General features: G+C 51.8%; 2 protein-coding genes across 8 annotated transcripts in view; one reads left to right on the forward strand and one right to left on the reverse strand.

Annotated features, from left to right (window-relative positions):
- RNF169 (ring finger protein 169) overlaps positions 1 to 10,253 on the forward strand; it is a 105,622-nt gene extending 95,369 nt beyond the window's left edge. Inside the window, exons 6-9 of one of the 3 annotated variants that reach the window (XM_047752143.1) lie at positions 288 to 7,729; positions 8,599 to 8,722; positions 8,950 to 9,119; positions 10,059 to 10,253. In XM_047752143.1, the coding sequence (XP_047608099.1) occupies positions 288 to 1,475 (1,188 nt within the window). In that variant the 3' untranslated portion in view covers positions 1,476 to 7,729; positions 8,599 to 8,722; positions 8,950 to 9,119; positions 10,059 to 10,253. Of the gene's footprint in view, positions 1 to 287; positions 7,730 to 8,598; positions 8,723 to 8,949 lie in introns of all 3 variants that reach the window. The other 2 variants (XM_047752144.1, XM_047752142.1) reach the window with 2 other exon arrangements.
- A 1,639-nt stretch (positions 10,254 to 11,892) lies between these two features.
- The window catches only part of XRRA1 (X-ray radiation resistance associated 1), a 108,861-nt gene continuing 102,517 nt past the window's right edge, over positions 11,893 to 18,236 (reverse strand). For 4 of the 5 annotated variants that reach the window (XM_047752139.1, XM_047752138.1, XM_047752140.1 and 1 more), the window contains 5 exons: positions 16,630 to 16,974; positions 13,934 to 14,132; positions 13,090 to 13,205; positions 12,775 to 12,880; positions 11,893 to 12,366 (listed from right to left, as the gene is read on the reverse strand). In XM_047752139.1, the coding sequence (XP_047608095.1) occupies positions 12,113 to 12,366; positions 12,775 to 12,880; positions 13,090 to 13,205; positions 13,934 to 14,132; positions 16,630 to 16,974 (1,020 nt within the window). In that variant the 3' untranslated portion in view covers positions 11,893 to 12,112. The remainder of the gene's footprint in view (positions 12,367 to 12,774; positions 12,881 to 13,089; positions 13,206 to 13,933; positions 14,133 to 16,629; positions 16,975 to 18,236) is intronic. The other variant, XR_007130689.1, reaches the window with a different exon arrangement.

Here is an 18,236-nt window from a genome sequence, read left to right on the forward strand (position 1 = left end):
CTGCTGGAAGAGAGTTTGATTTAGTAGCCACATGGGCGGAATGAGCGCCTCTAGAAGAACCTTCTCAAAAGGTCTAGATGAGTGTTCCCCCTAAAGATTTTCACTTTCATTGTTTCAAGTGTGTGGGCATTTCTGCGCATGGCGGGTGCATTCTGGGTTGGGATTTCCCACGTGTGTTCGGCTCACCTCACCCTTTGTCCCTTTTCTTACCCTTCTCCCTGTCTACCATCATGAATGAATTATGAAGGGGAAAAGTGTATGTCTGTGTAATTTTTAAAATCTTTCAGGTCACAACCATAACCCCAGCCTCCAACCCCATCATTGGCGTCCTCCTGTCCACCCAGAACAACCGCTGCCTCTCTGCCCCCGACTTAACCGTTGAAAAGCGCCTACCCTTCAGCTCCCTTGCATCCTTGACGTCCCTGCATAAGCCAGAGCGCTCCATCAGCCCTGAGAGCAATGACAGCATCTCCGAAGAACTAAATCATTTCAAGCCCATTGTCTGCTCACCGTGTACCCCTCCCAAGAGACTCCCTGATGGCCGAGTGCTGAGTCCCCTCATCATCAAATCGACGCCTCGAAACCTAAACAGAAGCCTGCAGAAGCAGACTTCTTATGAGGCTAGTCCACGGATCCTCAAAAAATGGGAACAGATCTTTCAGGAGAGGCAAATCAAAAAGACCCTTTCAAAAGCCACCCTGACCTCCCTGGCTCCGGACACCGGGGAAGACTTACTGGTCTCTGAAGTTACCCATTCCAGCAAGGAGCGGTCACTTCTGGCTCTGAACACAAGACTGTCCAGTGGGCAGGTCCTCTCCGAGTATACAGGACCCACGCCCACGGACCTGGATTATCTCCCCTCTGTCAGCCAGACGCAAGCAGAACGGGGCAGTGACAATAAAAGGAGCACCGAGAGCCTGCTGGAAACCTGCTGTTCTTCAGAGCTCAAAGTGGGAGCCAGTGGGACCTCTTTGGAGAGAGAGCCGTTTGAAGGGGCGGGGTCGTCTCCAGATGCCAAGATGGATAAAAACTGTGTAACCACAACGATGAAAGTCTCGGCCATTAATTCCGTGCTCCCGAAAAACAGTGTTTTGGGTGGGGTCCTCAAAGCAAAGAAACAGCTGAAGGCAGGGAAGCACTTCGAGCTGCCTAACGGTGCGCTGACAGACGGCCTGGGTGAGGAGCCCCTTCCGTCCTTGCGGCGGGGCCGCAAGAGGCGCTGCAAGACCAAGCACTTGGAGCAGAACGGCTCCTTTAAGAAACTGCGGCAAAGCGGTGGGGAGGTGGGTCTGGCCCCAGCCGACCCGGTGGTGCTGCGGGAGATGGAGCAGAAGCTGCAGCAAGAGGAAGAGGACCGGCAGCTGGCTCTGCAGTTGCAGCGCATGTTTGACAACGAGCGGCGGACTGTGAGTCGGCGAAAAGGAAGCGTGGATCAGTATCTCCTGCGGTCCAGCAACGTGGCCGGGGCCAAGTAGCTCCCGAGGAACAGTGCTGGCTACTTTTCAGAGGTCTTGGGGGTTGGTCCTTTACCCTGAAGAGCAAGGTGTTCTCACTTGGGGGTTCTTTGGCTGGCAAGATACTGTCTGACATGATTCTGAGAGGTTCCAGGGCCTTGTAGTATATATTCAAGGGAACTGCATCCCTGCCTCCCTGTGACCCAGGCCAGAAGCACTTCTCACCCCTAATGACCCACCCCTTAGAGCTTCTGGGCCAAATCTGGCAGCACCTGCTTGGAATGAAATTCAGGAGCGCAATGGCCAGGGTTAGACATGGTAGAGAAAAAGGGGTTACCTTCTCAAACGGAGAGCCCTCCTGACCTCCTCAGCAGGTGTTGTTTTAAATCAGCCTTGCAGATAAGAATTAGTTCCATCTTTTTTGCAAAGAAGTGGAACAGTGTGCTGCTTTGGCAGATCCAAAAAGATTATGTGCCCCCTTCCCTTGCCACAAGTAAATATGCCTAATGAAATCAGTTTTTATGCTTCTACAAAAGTTAATTTACATTCCTTGTTTAAAAAATAACACTTGATTAATGCTGTGTAATTGACAGACCACATTCGCAGTCATTGTTTAATTTGGTCTTCTCAGGAGACCTGACATGTAAGCGGTACTGGCCCCGTTTCCAGATGATGAAACTGCAGTGCAGGTGTTGAGGTTCACTCAACTGCTAAGTGGCATAGCCCAGACTGACTGCTGGGTGTCCCAACAACAAATCCCATGGATTTTCCACACTTAAAGATGTTGCCATAATGGACGGCAATTCGAGGGCATGCCAGGGGAGCCCAGGGAAGGCTGCTGGGCTTTGAATATTGATTGTGCAAAATCCACATGCAGATGATTGAGACTGACCGGAAGTATCCACATACACTGTGCAGTTGTCCCGCCCCCCAGTTTACAGCCTTCTGTTTTCCAGGGGCCCTACTCTGTGAGATAAAGTACACTTAGACTTCATTATTATTCTCCACGTGGCCAAGGGTTATCTGCAATGTTGATCTAAAATCCAAAAAATTGCCCACAAGTCAGGCAAGAACAATACTGAAACTCCATACTATGGAAACAAGGTATCTAGCTGGATGCAGCTGGTAAATTCAGTCCCATGGACCTTTGGGGTTTATTTTCCTTAGCAGCTGACACCATGTGTCTTTTGCATCTCTGGTGGTGCTTGGTGCTCCTGCCCATCTGGGCTCCTTGAGAGTAGGGATTAGGATAGGATTTTTAGGGAGGCTCAGGTGGGCTGGCATTCCCTGTGCATGTGTGAGCTGTTGCTATAAAGTCACGTGACATTGTAACCCTTCAGGTCTTCTATATCCCAATACATGTTGTCCCCCTGAAGTGGCCTCAGCAGGATCCTGCAGTTTTTCCAATGCTGTTGCCACTGATGAAAACATTTCTGGAACTGTCCTCAAAGTCTAGAGACATCTAGACGCTAAGGTTTGAACTGGAAAGGGTGTTAATGGTCACCTCTTCCAACTCCCTCCTCCCACTAAGGCAGGAACCGTGATCCCGAACAGCGACTCGCCTCCCAAGATCCCCAAGAATCTACTCCATCCCCGACTTGTGACTCTTCTCAGGAGATTTGCTCCCTTCTTGGGCAAATCTTTACTCTCTGGGGTTACAGGAAAGAGAATTTTAAGTTTGTGATTAGAAGCTCTTTGCAGGCCTTTGGAAGAGAAGGCAGGTTATCAAAAGGGTTTGGAGTCATGAATGAGGCGCAGCTGTAAAGCAGTGAGAACCGTTTTCTCGGGCAGCTCGTAAACAGTTCCCAAAGAGGAGTTCCAGGTATGTCTTAAGCCTTCCGGTCGTCCCTGAGATACACGGAACCTCCTCCGTGACCACGCCGGTGGGGAGCGACACTCACCTGAATGTATGTATGCTGTGTCGTGTGTGTCTGCGCGTGCACACATGCAGATGCGTGTTTAGAAAACAGACATCGAGCTCATGACTTTATATTCATACCACTTCAGTTTTAGGTCCTACCAGCAACACATGTCCTCCAAAGGCTGCTGGAGGGCATACTGGTGCCCCGGAGGGAAGAGCTGGCACCAGCCTGTAGAGGACACGGAGCCCTCAGAGAAGACCTCGGTCACTGCCACGTCCTGGAGTTCCTTTTCGATCGTAGTAAATGTGACTGGCTGGAAGGCTAGTCTCACTGGTGGTAGCAAAGACACTTATTTTTCCACTTGTTACCTTTTTCTATATCTCTAGTAATTTGAAAAACACGTTTCAGTTGGAACTGATTTTTGTTTTTGGAAAAAAGATAAATATTTTTAATAGAAAAGATACATATATTTTAAATATTTCCCCAAAGTAATAATACTTTCATTTTAAGAAATTGCTTAGTAGTAGCAACAAGTTTCAGCACCAGGTGCAGAGTGAACATTTCTTGTTAAGTGAATATTCCAAACGCTGGATCCAGCTTACAGATCACCTACTGTGGAGCCTCGAATGGTCTTGACAGTTGTTGTTCCCAGACTTCCAGCCGAGCAGGAGTCCTTTAAACACACCCAAAGTAGGTTACATTAAGGAGGGAGGAGACCTAATCTTTGATCTGCTCAGCTTTGGTAGAGGGTAAAACCACTATGGTATTGTCTGTATTTTAAGATGCTTCCCATACTTAACAACTAAAACCTGAACAGTTTTTCTTTCTGAAAAATTTCCCTTTTGTTGCTTAGTTGGAAAGTTGGTCACAAATGGAGTTGTTGACAGAAAAAGACAGGGAAGGAAAAGAGCATGCTGGGGAAGATTTGTGAACTAGAGTGAAAGATGCACTGTCTCGCAGAACTTTTCATACAAACTACTGGAGTCCAGTTCCCCACAGAAATCTCTCACGTCAGAGTTCCCGCTGTGGCACAATGGGATCAGCGGCCTCTTAGGAAGGCTGAGACGCAGGTTCAATCCCCAGCCTGGCATAGTGGGTTAAGGATCCAGTGTTGCCGCAGCTGCAGCTTCAGTAGCAACTGTGGCTTAGGTCTGATCCTGGGCCTGGGAAATTCACATGCCACAGGGCGGCCAAAAACAAACAAAAAAAAGAGTCGGAAAGAAAGAAAAAGAAATTTCCCATGTCCTACTAACTTTGTTCCTTCTGTATACGCATTCTGTGTTGTTTTTTATTAAAGAGCAAGTTGTGAGAGGTTGAAGATGGAAGTCATTGGAATGGGAAATCCAAGAAATGTGCCCCCAAGAAGGGGAAGGACACTCGGGAGCATGGTCGTGACCCGTGGGTTGTATCTGCTGGAAGGAGTCATCTGGGCCTGTTGGGTTGGTGTCACATTTAGGGATTATGCCTCTGGCCCCTTTCGTATGATTGTCTCATTTTAGGAGGTTAATTCTTCTTGACGGAGGCTTCCCTGGGAAAACCTTTTGTAAGTGGCTTCATTTATTCTTTTAATTTCAAAATTTTTGCCTGGAGGAAGCACTGGAGATGAATGCCTCTTGTGTTTTTTGTTCATTTTCTTTTAAGGAAAAAATGCCCTTAAGAGTTTAAAAGCTGCTTACTTAATTGCTGTGTGATTATAAACTGACAAACCAAGATGGAAGGTTGTCACTGTGCTTGCCTGGTGAAGCTGACAGCCGAAAGCTGTGCGGCTCATCCTCTTTGTTCGATATGACAGATACTTCCTGAGCTTCGAACTGTGCGCCAGCCCTGTGCTGGGTCATGGATAGAGATGGAAAGGGCAGTCTCTGCTCTTGATGAGCCGAGTGTCTACTGGGGTGCATTTAAACGTGTGTGTGGCTGGAGGGTTTATGACAAGCCGAGCCGTGGTGATGGTCGTGGCGGCCCCTTCAGGGTCCTGTCCAGCACCCTTGAGCATTTTCGGGTGCGCCATCAGTGGTGTGGGTGTGATGGCAGTATTGCTTTCCATACTGTTAGGGTTAGGAGTTTCACCAGGGGAGAACGATTTTCTCTCCTCCGTGATTGTAAGGACAGGAGCGTCCCTCTGTCCCGACAGAGCTGCTTTTGGCACAAAGCCCAAGAAGTGAGGCAGCTCGAAGACCACTGCCATGGGCAGAGGCGGCTCACGTCTCAACCTAGTAACCTCCTAACATCTTTCCCGACCAGACCTGGCATCAGAGCTGATTCCTTTCCTTTGTCCTGTGTGGCTTTCCTTTGAGATGGAAAGGCAGCCAGTGAGGAAGGGAAGAAAAATGAAGGCTGGGTCATAACCATAAAATATATTTTATAGCTGGAATGGGCATGGAAACCTTCCAACTCAGTTTCCCCAGACACCCCTCTTCCCTTTTTAAAGAAATGCGGAACTGGAGGTTCAGTGCCCTGTGTCTTAGTTTGTACTGCAGTTTTGTTTTTTTAATCCTAGGGTCAGAATGAATAGTCTTTAAGTTACACACAAAATTTGCTCATGAGGAGGATGCCCAAATGATTTAGGAGACTTTTTAACAGCTTTTTCTTCCTGCTTGTTTTCAGTTAAGAATTAAAATGTGCCCAGATCCCCGAAATGCACACCCAGACAGGGAGAAACCCCACGTGAGAGTAAAGTGAATGGGAGTCCTGGGAAGTGATGTCTTGTGATTGGAAAAGCCGTCATGTCAACTATGAGAGATTAAAACCCAGCCAGCCCTTCCTTTTTCTTTGCAAATCAAGAACTCCTTAGGGACTTACGTTTTTCTTTGCCAGCCTTTTCCTCATCAACCCACAGATTGGTCGCTTGGCCTGGATTTTAGAAGTGCGTATAGCTGCTTATAAATTCATGTGACTCAATGAGAAACCAGGTTTGCTTTTTTTTTTTAAAGGGTTGGGATTCCAGGAAAAGAGGCTGCTGACTAGCCTCTCCTCCAAAGATAATCCAGAAATGCATCTTTACATGCTTGTTATCCACAGTAGCTTTTTAAAGAAGATCATTCTACAGAAAAGAGACGTGTGATACCTACAGAAGTCACCAGTTTAGAAACTGGTTAAATTGGGATGAAGGAAAAGTGCCAAGACTTGAATGTGCACATTGTTCTATGTATTATCAGTATTTTTTTTTTCCTAAGAAAAATATTTACACACTTTGCTTTGTGAGTAAATCCTTCCTTATTGCCTTGTCTCAGTAGGTGTGGGAGGCAACCTCAAACTTGGGGCAGGCTCCCTCTTTACCTTTTCTGGTGTCTCAAATCAAGAACTGGCTGGACAGAGCCAAGGTAAGGCCAGGTTTGTTCCTCACCCTTTCTTCTTCTTTCCTAAGGGGTAAAACAGGCAGCGCACTCCTCGAAGATCAAGCCGTGAGACCTCAAGCGTAGCTCTTGGGCCCTGGTGTCAGATGGCACCAGATCCTCCCTTGTTAGCCCTGCCCCCTCTGCCCCCTCTCCAAGGTCTGCCACCAGTGGGTTCAACCCTTAACCTCCGGCGGAACTCTGAAGTCCTGATGAGGGAATGGATGCCTACGGATGGGAAGAGGGCCAACTCACAGATTTGTGTGCGTGCGCGTGTGCACCTGATGCACTGTGTACTCCCAGTTGTCCTTAGGGCCTTATCTCCCCCCCACCCCCCGAGAGATAGGAGATGGGCTGAATTTTTGTTTTATTCCATCTGCTCTCGGTAGTAGAATGGGGAAGGGGCCTCAATCCTTTGGACTTATGCTGGCTGCCTCCCCTCCAACTCATCACAAAGAGCATTTTGGCCAAGGGGACCCGGGACGTTGGTAAGCCCCGTCAGGGATGCTCCTGCCAACAAGCAATCACATGTGACCGTATGTCCCCAAGTGCATTCTGCCACGTACGTCTGCCCGCTGAGGAGAGGCCCGAGGTGAGAATATGGTCAAGCAAACACATGAATGTCACGTTTGCAGTCAAAGCCTTAGCTCTGGAGAGCAAACTCCGACAAACCCGAGGCAAGCTGTGACCGTGTGGAGTTTTGGTGCTCTTTGCCCCCTGGGAGATGCCTGGGTTGAAATGTCTTGTTTTGGCCTTCAGATGGCAGAAATTAAGTGGGATGGGGTTTCCAGGGGGTACAACTACATCTTTTGAGTTCTAAGTTATTTCTGTTATTCTTGTATTCAGCCATTCTTACTCCTGATGAAGGCATCAAAAAAGACTATGAGTAAAGAAAGACCAAATATGCAGGGTGACACTGCCCTTGCATGGTGGGGCTGTTCTCAGAACATCTGATTTTTAAAAACGCGCTCTTATGGACCCATTGTTCAGGAATTGAAAGCCTGTGTCAGTTTCTCATCCAACAAACAACAAATGTATCCGTGTTCCATCTAAACCTGTAAAACCAATCTGAAGGATTGAGGTAAGATTCCATGCCATACATGGTAAACCAGCTCTTGAGGGACCTTTGAAATCATCTGGCCCAACCTCTTGCAAAATGATTTGCAAGAAATAGCGCACCTGGTTCGAGACAGGAGAACAGGCGTGATGGTCCCTTAGTCCCTAGAGTGAGAGGAGATGGTCTATGTGCCACACTCATTAACGACAGCCTGGCGTGCTGAAGCAGGTGGCCCTCATGTAGCCTGGAAGCTGGAGCCCTGACTCCAAAGCTACCGACCGCTGCTTCTGCTGCCCTGGCCCAAGTCAAGCTCGGGGTGGTGCCATTTTGCGCCACTGGCTTCGGTTAACAGTATGGTTCAGGGTGCTTCTGGGGTCAGATCTCCTCCCGGACTGGGCCTGTGGAGTGGGAGGTACCCTGGGACAGTAAGGATGGTGAGGCACACGCTGTGTCTCAGTTGTTCTCCTGTGGCCACTGCTGACTCTCCTTGGGTGTTCACTGGACTCTTGCATAAGTGACGTGGAAAATGGGATGGGCCTACCTAATTCTGGAGAATTGGTAGTGGGAGAAAGGATTTCTTCTGGTTTTTGTTTTTTCTTTTTTTTTTTTTGGTCTTTTTGCTATTTCTTTGGGCCGCTCCCGCGGCATATGGAGGTTCCCAGGCTAGGGGTTGAATCGGAGCTGTAGCCACCGGCCCACGCCAGAGCCAGAGCCACAGCCACAGCAACACGGGATCCAAGCCGCGTCTGCAACCTACACCACAGCTCACGGCAACGCCAGATCCTTAACCCACTGAGCAAGGGCAGGGACCGAACCCGCAACCTCATGGTTCCTAGTCGGATTCATTAACCACTGCGCGACGACGGGAACTCCCTGGTTTTTGCTTTTGTTAGAAGGTTGGAGAAGGCTCAGAAGAGTGGCAGCCACCTTTGCATCTGCTGTGGAGAAGGAAGGGGGCTCTGGGTGACAGCCAGCCCGGGGCGTGATGCCCTCTGACACCTAGGATGTGTGGAGAGAGTAAGTGACCGTGATGGCAGCGGTGGGGGTGGGGGGTGGCTTCCATCACTGAGGCCTCCCTGACAAGTGCTCAGTGCTCATTCACTTGACAAATCCAGCTGAAGGCTTCAGTCACTGCAATGAGGACTACATGCTGCTTCAGGAACACAAAGTTCTGGATATTAAGCAATTGAAATTTACTCCAGAGCTCAACATACATTTTTATTTATTTTTTGGTTGCACCCAAGGGCATGTGGAAGTTCCCAGGCCAGGTATCAAACCTGCACCGCAACTGCAACCTGCACCACAGCTGTGGCAACACCGGATCCGTAACCCGCTGCGCCAGAGGGGAACTTTCAAAGTGTATTTTTAACACCCGAAGGACCCATAGAGATTGAAAACCCCACTGATGCCAGGGGTAAGTTTGAATGACCTGCCCAACATCATATAGCAAACAGGAGACAGTTAAAATTGAACCCTGTAATGTGACTAAGTCCAAATTACTCGAGATTGATTGTACGGCTTCCCAGGGTGCAGCTGTCACCCGTGTGGGGCGGTGATACATCTACAGTGCGATACACCACTGAGCTGATGCTTCACAGCAGCAGGCAGGCTGGAAGGCGGCTTTTTCTTTTCGTCTTTTTAGGGCTGCACCTGTGGCATATGGAGGTTCCTAGTCCAGGGGTCCAATCACAGCTGTAGCCGCTGGCCTATGCCACAGCCACACCAGATCCAGGCCGAGTCTGTGACCTACACCACAGCTCACGGCCACGCCAGATCCTTAACCCACTGAATGAAGCCAGGGATCAAACCCACATCCTCACGGATGCTAGTCGGGTTTGTTAACCATCGAGCCATGACGGGCACTCCTGCTTTTTCTTGATAGACACATGGTTTTGAGGAAATGCCAAGCAGTGCCTGTGGAAAGCTGCCCAGCACTGGCTTCTAGTGGCCTTAGCCACTGCCATGTATAACCCCGTTAAGACGGCCGGCAAGAGCTGGTTCCTGTTGCTCCCAGCACATTCATTCCAGAAATGAATGAGGGACCCCGGCTCTAGGCTGAGCACCAGAGGTATAATCAGTTCTTAGTACCACACAGTATGGTGCCCATCGAGGTCATACTGGGTCACAAAGAAAAGCACAGTTTAGTTTGGGAGCAGAGGCCAAGGACACAGCTGAGGCTGAAAGGATGAATGAGGAACATGAGCTGCCAAGCAGTCATACCTGGGTCTTCCTAGATGCGCTCAGCAGAGCCCTGGTAGCTTTCTGGCGGCCTCCTTCTGGGGAATTCAACATTGACAGGATTTGTTTACAGCCGAGGGAAAGGGGGCCAGCACTCGGTGTACTCTCTAAACAGGCTCCGAGATGGGAAAGTCAACAAGCAGCAACGCAGAATGGTCCCGCAGCCTGGAACTCCGGGCTGAGACTAAGATGATAAAGTGTAAAATCCTGCATCAGATACCAAAGGTTAATTTCAAGGATAAAAGAGGGACAGCAGTTCTGGTATTAGTCGTCTGCTGATAAAGGCTCAATAAAGCCTCCCGTTTGTTCAGAGAGCGTCGCGCGTGGAATCACTGCGGGAGTTGAGCGCGGCAGGTCCAGCCCCTTCAGGGTGTCTCACGGCAGTAAAGGGCTGCCTGGCTGGACAGAGAGCAGATCCACTCCGGGCCAAAGAGCAGAGCTGGGACAGCTGAGGGACGCGGGCGGATGCTGAACCCCCACTGGCTAGAGCTGTCTGTCCCGAGAGCTTCCCCAGCAAAGGAAGGGGCCGCCTTTGGAGAGAACTGGATGTGCGGGTAGGCGCCACATCATCTGTCGGGGAGATGGGCAGCAGGCTTCCTGCCTTGAGGCTGGGACGGGGTGCTGCAGGAGCCTTCCAGTTTGAGTGTCTCTGGTGGAAGGGAGTATTCCAGATCTCCAGAACGCGAGCCTAGCAAGGTTTACCGTGTGCATGTGGGCGTGGAGTCTCCTTCTGAACACGAGGGGGCGGGGGTGGGACTCGGGAGAGCCCACGTGGGACGTCGGTGACGTGCGCCTGGCTGCAAGCGCCGCCGAGGCGACCCTGAGTGCCCGCCTCTGTCCAGGTGTCTGTGAGCGAGTGAGACGGGACGGACAGACTCTAACCTGATCCGGGTGTGAGGCGGTCTGCACTTGAATGCAGCCGCTGCGACCTCGGCTTGGTGGAAATATGCACCTGGCCACAAGTATGAGACTGGCTGAGTATGATAACATGCAAACCTTTGTATCCTCATAGTCTCACACTGGAAACAGAGCAGATACTGCACCATGCTGCCCTCACGCCTGCGGCTCCAAGACTACGTACTTCTACAGTCACCTTAGTTGCAGCTTAGGTTGTAGGAGTCTGTACCTTGCTGAGGATCCTTAACCCTCAGGCTGCTGATCCGGGATCCCGGGAGCTGCAGGCCTCCTCCCCACGTCTGAACTGTAGGCACCTCCAGGAGGGGAGTCTGAGCCGCAAGCACTGCCCCGGTGACTGAGTCACAGCCAGCACCCATCCGCAAACGCACATCCCTGGGCTTCAGTCCCGGGGTCCTCTGATCCTCCTCTGTCGCAGGTGCTGACTGCTTTGCACTCCCTAGAATGGGCCAACCTCACAGGCTGCCTTGGCCAGAACTAGCTTACCTACCTCGGGTCCTGGCTGACTTTGCGCCGCTTTAGAGCCACATCCCACTGGGTTTGCATGTGGGACTTCGGTTCATGTCCTGGATTAGAAGAGCTTGGGAAACTCCATGTAAGCCCTCCTCTCAACTTGTCCCAACTTTGTGGCCACGACCATCTAAAGAAGGAAATTCCCAATCCTCTCTTCTTCCCTACGTTTGCCCTCACAATGGGAAAAGATGCCCACCCGAAAAAAAGCACCGTTTTGGGGGCCTAGAGGCCTCGCTTCTGTGGCCTCCCTTGCAAGCACGCACGCACACGCGCTTGGGCACACACACACCCACCCACCGCCCCACTGGGTAAATCTGTTAACTTTTGTGAGGCTTTATGTCTGTGCTGCATCTGTGTTTCGCCACCCCCGTTTCTTGTCCTAGCACTTACCCCGGCTCTGCTGGGTACGTGGGATCCAGGCGGGTTCCCCATAGGACCCTGGGAGGCACATCAGCTGGGATTTCTTTCCCCAGCGCGACGCCCTGGCCCAGGCTCCAAAAAGGGAACCAGGGCTGCCTTGCTCTATGCACCCAGAGTCTTTATTGCTGCTGGGCCAGGCGTCAGTCCCTGCCCAGCTCCAGGAAGGGAGGTCCTGATGGCTCCCCACCCTCTGCAGCCAGCGAGCGAGGCCCATGCCGAGCTCTGAGCCCCACACTGGTCCCAAGGAGCAGTCAGCGGGGTGGGGCCCCAGGGAGGGTATGGGGTGCAGGCCGGGTGGCGCCCATGGCCCTGTGTGCAGAACTAGCCTTTTGAGTCACTGGCCGTGGGCTCCTGGTAGAACTCATCCATCAACTCGAGGAAGCGGCTGAACTTCGGCTGCGCCTCGCTTAGCGCGGGGCGGGCCTGGGGTGGCGCTGTGGCCCCGAGCACTGTGCGCAGCGAGGTGCGCACCAGCCGCCGGTAGCGAGCGCGGAACTCCTTCAGCAGCCGCTTGGCCTCCAGGTACTGCTTCTGGTTCACCAGCCGCTGCTCCGTCCGTTGCTGCAGAACAGCTCCTGCAGGGGGAGAAGCCAGGAGGGGCACCATGGTTGCCCTGGGTCCCACCTAACCCCCAGCAGCAGGGACTGGTCCAGAGTCCTCCGGAAAGTGGGGTGTGGTGGGGTGGGGAGAGGAGCGGCCAGCCCTGAAAATGGTCTCCCCCGTTAGGCCTTAGAAGCCTGAGGAACCCCCTCCTGATGCGGGCTCAAGCCGCAGGTGGGGCTGGGAACCACGGCGGGACTTGAGGCAGCTGGTTACCCGACTCCAACCCGAGGGTCTCCATCCGCACTCGGGAGGGGAGGGGAGGGGAGCTGCTCTCCAAGGGCCCTTCCTGCTCCGACTCACGCCTCGGCCTTATGCCAGCAAGCGAGTCACCTGCTGGATCTCGGGGCCTGGCCGCTGAGGACCAGGGGCCAGGGCTGTACCTAGTGGCGCCTCTGTGAGATGCCGGGGGTCCCGCATCCGAATGAGGATGTCATCCAGCAGCTGGGCTCGCGTCTTCCGTGGAGGGGGGATGGGGATCCTCTGGGTCTGACAGGAGGGGAGAGAGCAGAGGGTCAGCCATCAGCCGCTTGGGCTTCCGTGGTCTCACCTCCTCGTACAGTCCCGATGACAGGACAGAGAAACGTGGGGGCCCTAGGGGGAAGCTCGGCTCTTTGAAGGTCCCAAGGTGACAGCCACCTCCGTACTTGTCAGAGTCTTGGGGTGCCGTTCACACACCCAGTGAGGTGGGGGTTTACCCGCTTCTCCTTGGGAACATAGCGTTTCTGAGGCGCGTCCAGCCTGGGCCTGCCGGGACGGTACGGGAGCGGGTGTTTGAACATGCGCTTCAAGGCCTGGGTGTTCTTCTGGATTCCTAGGGCCCGGGGAAGACTGAGTCAGGGCACGCTCCCTTCCTCCTAGATGTCCCCCTCAGTTCCTCATTCCCATCTCCTAACAGCCCCAAGGAAAAGGACGGGGGCCCCAAGAAGATAACACTGTTCCCGCTTCCTGCCCTCATCGGTCGTGGTGCCAGATGTGCCATCACTGAGCCAGGGAATACCTGTCCCCTATGTACACAGATCCTGAGGGAAAAAAGCCTGGGAGTAGGGAAAGGGATGGACCCCCAGGTAACCCCCTGACCTCAGGGGGTCACACTGAAGGGACACCCAAAGGAGCACAGCTGAGTGCCAGTACGCAACGGTAAACACATCCATCTGAAATAAGGGGTCAGAGAAGGTGCTGCCTCCCTTGTCTCAAACAGGATTTTAGATGCTCAGTTTGAGGCTTGACTGGGCTGGGAGGAGCCTAGGAATCTGACCAGTCTGGGTGTCTGTTCATCAGACCCTTTCTGGAGAGACTTTTCCAACCAAAGCAGCTGAGTCCAGACATGCTGGAATCCTTGAACAGATGTGACACCCCCAAAGCCCATGAAGACCCGAGCAAGGGGTTCTAACAAGTAGGGCTCCAAACCAGGACACCCTCAGGGGCCCTTTGACAGACGTTCAGACAGAGGACAGCACCCTGGCCTGGAAAAGAGGCCTGGCCCTGACCTGCCCTGGGCCATGGAGAAGACCCCTTCCCAGAGCCATTCTCCTCACCTACCTTTTGGCTCAATGAAGTCTGGGTCAGGCTTGGCTGTCAGCAGCTCCTCATAGCCGTGGTACTTTTGAGGGAGCGAGGCAGACTGGAGCTTCTTCCGAGTCTTCCTTGCCTCTCCGGGTGCTGTGGGGGGTGGACTTCGGCCTTTCTCCTTTGTCTCTGAATCATCCCTCTGGAAGATGCAGGAAGACAGCCCACTGACCTGTGCCCAGAAAGAGAAAGAAAATGCATTCCCCTGACACCTCCAAGCTCTGTGTAGGTCCCCAAGCTAGATCCTGTTAAGGGCAAGAACCAAGACTGGGCTGAGGGGAAGCAGACATGAAAATAGACAAGGACCACACACTATGATAAATGCTGTAACAGAAGGGAGCACAGCGGTGCTGGGTGAGGCCACAGAAAACCCTAACCAACCTGGAGGCCAGGAAGCTTATTGGAAAGATTGATGCTTTAGCCTGAGCTACGTCTTGAAGAACCAGGAGAGCCATCATCCCCAGGCAGTGGTTGGGGGTTGGGCTGCAAGTGATGAGCAAGGAGGCCTGCTGCAGGCAGGGAACAGCAGGAGCAAAGATGCAGCCAAGTGCATGTGACGGAGGTGAAACCTGGTGTGGTCGGAGGTACCATACAGAGTAAGCAGCTGGAGCAACAAGCAGGTTCAGGTCAGTGAGGACCTTTAAATGCCAAGCTGAGGTGTTAGTTCTATCTTTCTTTGTCCTCACTCTAATGGCAAGCCATAGAGAATTTTAAAAGGGGTGAATGGACATCATCTGAATTCCCTTTTCCAGCCTTACCCTGATAGTGTGATTAGGAACACCTCTATGGGGACGGGAGGAATGCAGTTATACCCTGTGTTAAAACTTACAGCTGATTAAGGAAGAGACAAAATCTGGATAGACCTATATAACAGGTAAAAAGACTGAATTAGTAATTTTGAAACTTCCCACAAAGAAAAGCCTAAGGGTCAGATGGCTTCAGTAGTGAATTTCAAAAAGAACACCAATTTTCAGCAGTGAATTTCAAGAAGAATTAACACCAATTTTCATAAATACTTCCAAAAATAAGAGAAAATAGGAATATTCTGAGCTCATTCTCTAAAGTCAGTATTACCATGAAACTCAAACTAGGGGACAACATCACAGAAAAGGAAAATTACAGACCAAACTACACACAAAAATGCCCCCCCCCAAACACCAGCAAACCAAACCAGCCTCATAGAAAAACGATTATATGCCATGACCAAATGGAATTTATCCCAGGTATGCCAGGTTGGTTTAACATCTGGAAATCAATCCATATTACCATAACATTAGATAAAGGACAAAAACCATAGTCTCAATAGACACAGATGCAAGTAGCAACATCTAACTGCTAATACTCAACAAACTAGGAAGAGAAAGAAATTCCCTCAACTTGACAAAGGACACTTATGGAAAACCCAGATGCCATATTAATGGTGAAAGACTGAAGGTCTTTTCACTAAGATCTGGAGGAATAAGACATTGATGTATTGGACGTTACAGCCTGGGCAGTTAGGCAAAGGAGAAAAAAAGATTTTTTTTTTCAATCATGGTAACTCATAATTGACTGCATTGCTCTGGTTGCTAGGAAGCTCAGAATTGCACTTTCACAGTACACCTCTGAGAGTAGCAGCACATGATGTGCATGTTTCAGTGGCAGAATTAGCCTTGCACTTATGTCCTTTTCTGTCTATACTGTCCTTTCATCCAACTCTCTCTTATTTTTTTTAATACTTGTCTGTTTATACTCTGCTTTGTTCCAAAAAGGTTCTCATGTATAGTCAACAAAGATACTTTCATAGTGTATGAATTTGTATGTCACTGTAAGTCATCTGTGGAACAAGTAGGGGATGGATGGATGGAGAGACATGGATGGACAGATGCACATCTTGGGAGGATCTGGCAGATTGGCAGCTAAACACTGGAAGCAGGAAGATGAGGAAGGCTAATGTTACAATGATAAAGTTCAAGGGGGCCCTGCCAACTCCTCTGGCCTTGTAATCCCCTTCCCATCGTCCCTTCGCCTGTATTTACACTGCACCAGGCGTGGGTCCTCTGTGGACTCGTTTTGTTTCCTCCCTCCGGACCCTGCGTCATGCTGCTGGCTCTGCCCAGCATGCCCCTGCTGCCCAGGCCTTCACCTCGTTAATTCCTACGCAGCCTGCCAAGCTCAGCTCATCTGAACGGCTTCCAGGAAGCCCTCCTGGTCTAGGGCAAAGGCACTCCTTGTCCTCTAGGCTCCCAGCCCCTGGCTTTTCCTCCGGCTCAGCACTGACTGCAGGTGGTGTTCCTGTCCGGCTCCCCCATTAGACTGAGGACATTTTGAGGGCAGGACCAGCATCTCATCTGTGTTCTCAGGATTCAGAGGCAGCATCAGAAGTGACTTTAAGCAGACAGGCAGAGACAGCAGGAAACCCTTCCAAGAAACTGGTCAGAACCACTGCCCCAGCCGGGCCCAGATGCTGTCTGTGCCACAGGACCATGACTCGTCCCCACGGGTGTCCCTGGCAGTAGCCTGGATCAGTGGATCTCCCAGAAGGGATTTGCAGGCCCTGCCGAGGATGCTGCTTTCTGGTTTCCAGACCTGCCTCGTGCTTAGTTCCAGCTGCCCACGGTAGTCCGGTCATCTAAGGGGGGAAGGAACCCGTGGGAAGACAGGAACGAGGGTCAGGTGGGTCCAGGCACCTGGGTCAAGAAGACGGACTCTGTGCTTTTGGTGTCCTCGTCTGACAGGCGGTCTGGGCTCAGGCGGCCGGGGGCATCGCTTTGGTGGGCTGTCTCTTCACTCTGCACAGTGGAGTCGGAGCAGATGGGAAGCAGTGGCACGAAGGTCCGGTGGGACAGGGAAAGGCCCTCCGGGCCCTCGATGGGCATCTCTCGCTTCACGGAACCGGAGTTACTGGTGGGCAGCTCTTTCATGAGCTCTGCCTCGGACTCCAGCCCCTCCTTTGAGGAAGACTGGATTGTGGTCACAGGTGGACGATGGAGAAGCAGAGGCTGCTTTGGTACCTTTTGGACTTGAGTTTTCACCTGTTGTGGGAGAAAGGGCTTAATTGGTTTGCTTCCTAATCAGAATCTTTCCTCCTGGACCTCCCCAGCCTAGGGCCCACTGGTATCAGAACACTGGGTGAAGACTCAGAGGGGGAGCGAGGGGACAAAATGACACTTACTGGGCATCTATGATATGCCCCATCCATGAAATATTTATTTACACCCCAAATTACCTAGTAAATAAGTGCCCTCATTTTATAAATAAGGAGACTGGGGCTCAGAGAGGTAAAGTGACTTGTCCAAGGTCACAGAGTTTTTCAGTGGCAGAAGCCAGCCTATCTGATTCCTGTCCCAGACTCCAGGCCTCATTCTGCATTCTTGACCCTAAGACTCTGGCCTTCAAGTAGCCTCATTCCTCTGATCAAGGTTTCACAGAGTGCCCTTGACTTTCCTGGGGGAGATGGTCCCGCATTTTCTGGAAAGCGGCAGCATCGGGTCCTTTTTTGGGTGCTGGTTCCTGTATTTAAGGTACAGACCCATTAGGCACATGTCTCCCACGGTTCAGAACCAAGGAGATGACATCTTCCCTGCAAACCTGCTCAGCTTCCTTAATCAGCAAAAGCCCATCATCCTTCCTGCTTCTCCTGTGCCTCATCTGCCAGGAGGGAGCCAGGGGCCCAGTCTCCCCCGGCTGGGCTTCGTTCTGCCTCGTTACACGGTGGGTGGTTTTGATTCTTTGTCTGCTTATACCTGTACTTTGAAAGACCAGGCAGTGCGGTGCAATGATCTCAAGCACAGTTTTATTCCCTGAGCTTTTACACGGGGGACAGGCCCTGCCTGCCGGCTCAGGGCCCTCCCGCGCGAGATGGTGTGCGCGGGGAGTGTGAGGGCGACCGCTTTATAAAACAAGGTTCTTCTTAAGGTTTCCTTTTTAAAGTAGGTAAAACGTCAGTATTCAGACTTGGAGCCTGAGGGGACCTTTTTTCAGAACTCATGTCTCAGCGGCCAAAACACGAAGTGCCATCACTTGCTGGCTGGTGGGGACAGGGCCGCGTTTATCCCTCCCTGTCACAGGCCTGTGCTGGGGATGCTCTTTGTCTTCTCCGCCGTCACTCTCCTGGGGAAGACTGCGCAGTCGGGTTGGTCCGGCTGGAGAGTCACTAGGCCCCGGGTCCCAGGTGGGCGGCACTGCTGGGCATGGCGGGCAGGCTGTTCTACCTCCTGTTTGTGTTCTCGCACTGGAGAACCCGCACGGCGCCTTGGTCCATGCTGGTGGGTTCTCCACCCCCGCCCCAGTCCTG

This window comes from Phacochoerus africanus, chromosome 11 (genome assembly GCF_016906955.1).
Source record: "Phacochoerus africanus isolate WHEZ1 chromosome 11, ROS_Pafr_v1, whole genome shotgun sequence".
In the NCBI taxonomy this organism is placed as follows: domain Eukaryota; kingdom Metazoa; phylum Chordata; class Mammalia; order Artiodactyla; family Suidae; genus Phacochoerus; species Phacochoerus africanus.